The 2,500-nt window shown below is 36.5% G+C and overlaps 1 protein-coding gene across 1 annotated transcript in view; it reads right to left on the bottom strand.

Moving 5' to 3' along the window:
- Positions 1–1,424: 1,424 nt before the first annotated feature.
- The window catches only part of FOXP2 (forkhead box P2), a 352,993-nt gene continuing 351,917 nt past the window's right edge, over positions 1,425–2,500 (bottom strand). Inside the window, exon 19 of the mRNA XM_063134034.1 lies at positions 1,425–1,773. Coding sequence (XP_062990104.1) covers positions 1,629–1,773 — 145 coding nt within the window. The 3' untranslated portion in view covers positions 1,425–1,628. The remainder of the gene's footprint in view (positions 1,774–2,500) is intronic.

The raw sequence follows: 2,500 nt of genomic DNA, 5'->3' as shown, positions 1-2,500 counted from the left end.
TTGTATTTTTGGGTTTGGAGTTGTCAAAAGAAAGAAAAAAAGAACGAAAGAACAGCATTCCAACAATTTGGCCTGTGCAAGTCTTCCAAAGGGAGTGTATTGTTAGTGTTAGTATCCCGTATAAACAGAGGCAGAATTATATGTAACTTTGGTTTGACTGAAAATAAATACCATGGACTACAATTGCTATAATCTTTGCTTTCAGTGTAAAAACTCACCTAGATTACTTTAAATCAATATGAAATTAATTTTTGGCTTTACTAGACCTTTTTATGTTTGGTTCCTACTTTTTTGTCATTATAACTTAAGACTATAAAAAATAGCACACAACGAAGATTAAGACCATACAAGACTTCTTCTAACAACATGTATTCACCACAGGGGGAGGGGAGGGGAACCGGTCTGAATGGGGAGGGAACATAATTAAAAAAACATATTTTACATAACAATATGCAATCTGCATTTGCATCAAGTACATAATTGTTTTGGTCAGTGATCCATATTTGTTGCTTTCTATCATAACTTCTGCCCAGACTTTGTTCCCACCTCTGTCCTAAAATGAAAGCAAATCTTCACTGCATTTAAGATTGACTTTTGGCCTCAGAAGATTACACTATGACAAAATTGACTTTTCCCCCCTTATTTGTTTCTTGGTATAGGGCTAAATGAAAAGATCCCAGAGGTCATCAGAAAACAGCAGGTAGTTCATGGAAAGGTTCCTTTGTACTAATTAAAGTTACAGAAGGCTGACCAAAGCATGTGGCTGCTTCTGTGGTTGAGCTATTGGCCATTGTTAGAGTAGGCTTTGGTTTGCAGCTGTAGCCTTTGACTGTGTTTGCAGGTAGACAAAGCTTTTATCACAAGGAGGTAAAGAGTACAGTTGTAAGATATATGCAGATATGCAAATGTTTCTATGGTGCTTGTTGCACAGACAATGTTAGCTTAGGATTGCACTTTACATCTTAACACTAACAGCACAGACTGGAAGCTTAAAAGGTTTTAGATGGTTGCAACAGTCTAATTACTGTGGTTTGTTATAACTAACTTATGTCATTTACAGTTGGTGGCACCAACATAAAAAACTAATGTTCTGTTGTTTAAAATTCAGCTAGATACAAGCAGTGACACTAATTTCTGATACTACTCCTGTGCAAATTAAAAACAATAGCAACAAGTTGAACTTGACCAGCAATTGTTTCTAACATTATTACAACTACTGTATGCTGGAATTTTCACATTGATGAAACTAACACTATTTTTGGCAGTATATGAGGCCCATTTTGCTTTCTACAGAACATGTATCCTCATATTCAGTCATTTCATGAACCCTTGATAGCCACATTTTTTTTAAATGGGCAAGCCATTATATATAAACAGTTTATTTTTTCCCCAAGAAAATCAGTTTATCTTTTTTTAAAAAAAAGAAAGAAAGAAAGAAAAAACAAGCTATTTGCCTGTTTGTAACTGGATTCCCAAAGGGCTGGCTTAATGAGTTCCTTTAGGGTTGTTCTCCTTTATCCATGCTTAATAAATAGTCACAGTAAAAATTTGTCAAATATTCATGGTTGTGGAGTGGTTCTGAAGGTCAGTGATATGTCCCTTCATTTTGAGGTTTCTAAAGTCTCTGTTCATTCCAGATCTTCAGATAAAGGCTCTTCTTCAATTTCTCTATCATCTTCCAATTCTGGACTGTGATTCGCTGTTGTCACCAAAGACATTGGACAGTCTTCATCCTCAGCAATTACCGGCTCTTCCTTGACGTGAATTGAGTGTCTGAAAAAGAATGGGAAATGTCAGTACTTTATTTGTTTAGTGAGTTAGTCCACTATCCTCTGATGCTTCCCCCCACCATTCTATCTCTATCTTGATAGATTAGAATGGTAACCAGGAAAATACGTTCTAAATACATTCCAGCAAAGCAACTCCTAGCTAATGCTCATCCTGAATATGCCCACTTCACCTCCACCACCATAAGTTAAAGCTAGCCCAAACCTGGCTTGCAGGGTTCCTGGAGTATGATTAAGCTTGGAAGAGCTTTGAAAGGAAATAAGTTATACAATTTTGAAGCCACCAATGAGGATCCTGTGTTGAGTCATCTACAGCTGATGTTTTTGCTGGTCTCTGATAAAGGTCACAATGTTCTGAAATGCAAAGATTAATTCATGCAAATAGCTAATGCATAGTTTAGGATTTGCTCTAGATGTCCTTCCAACTTCATTGCTATGATTAATATCTGAATATGTTTTTAGTGCACAGAATTGTTACATGGATAGCACATTCAAGAAGGGGACCTCTTGGTGTTGATTTTAAGAATTTGGATGGGGATAAGGGAAATATGTGGTCTGGGATTGCTGGGCCAATCCCTTTCCAACTAGGTTTTGAAATGAATGGCTATTTCTTCCATCCACAAATATCACATCAGATTCTTTGCAGTGTTTAAGGCACATGAACATGAGTTTCCAGATGCTGCTTCAGTTGAACAAAATATACGTATTTTTCA

This window comes from Elgaria multicarinata, chromosome 9 (genome assembly GCF_023053635.1).
Source record: "Elgaria multicarinata webbii isolate HBS135686 ecotype San Diego chromosome 9, rElgMul1.1.pri, whole genome shotgun sequence".
In the NCBI taxonomy this organism is placed as follows: domain Eukaryota; kingdom Metazoa; phylum Chordata; class Lepidosauria; order Squamata; family Anguidae; genus Elgaria; species Elgaria multicarinata.
The sequence above is the reverse complement of the archived record's forward strand: the minus strand, read 5'-3'. Positions and strand labels throughout refer to the sequence as shown.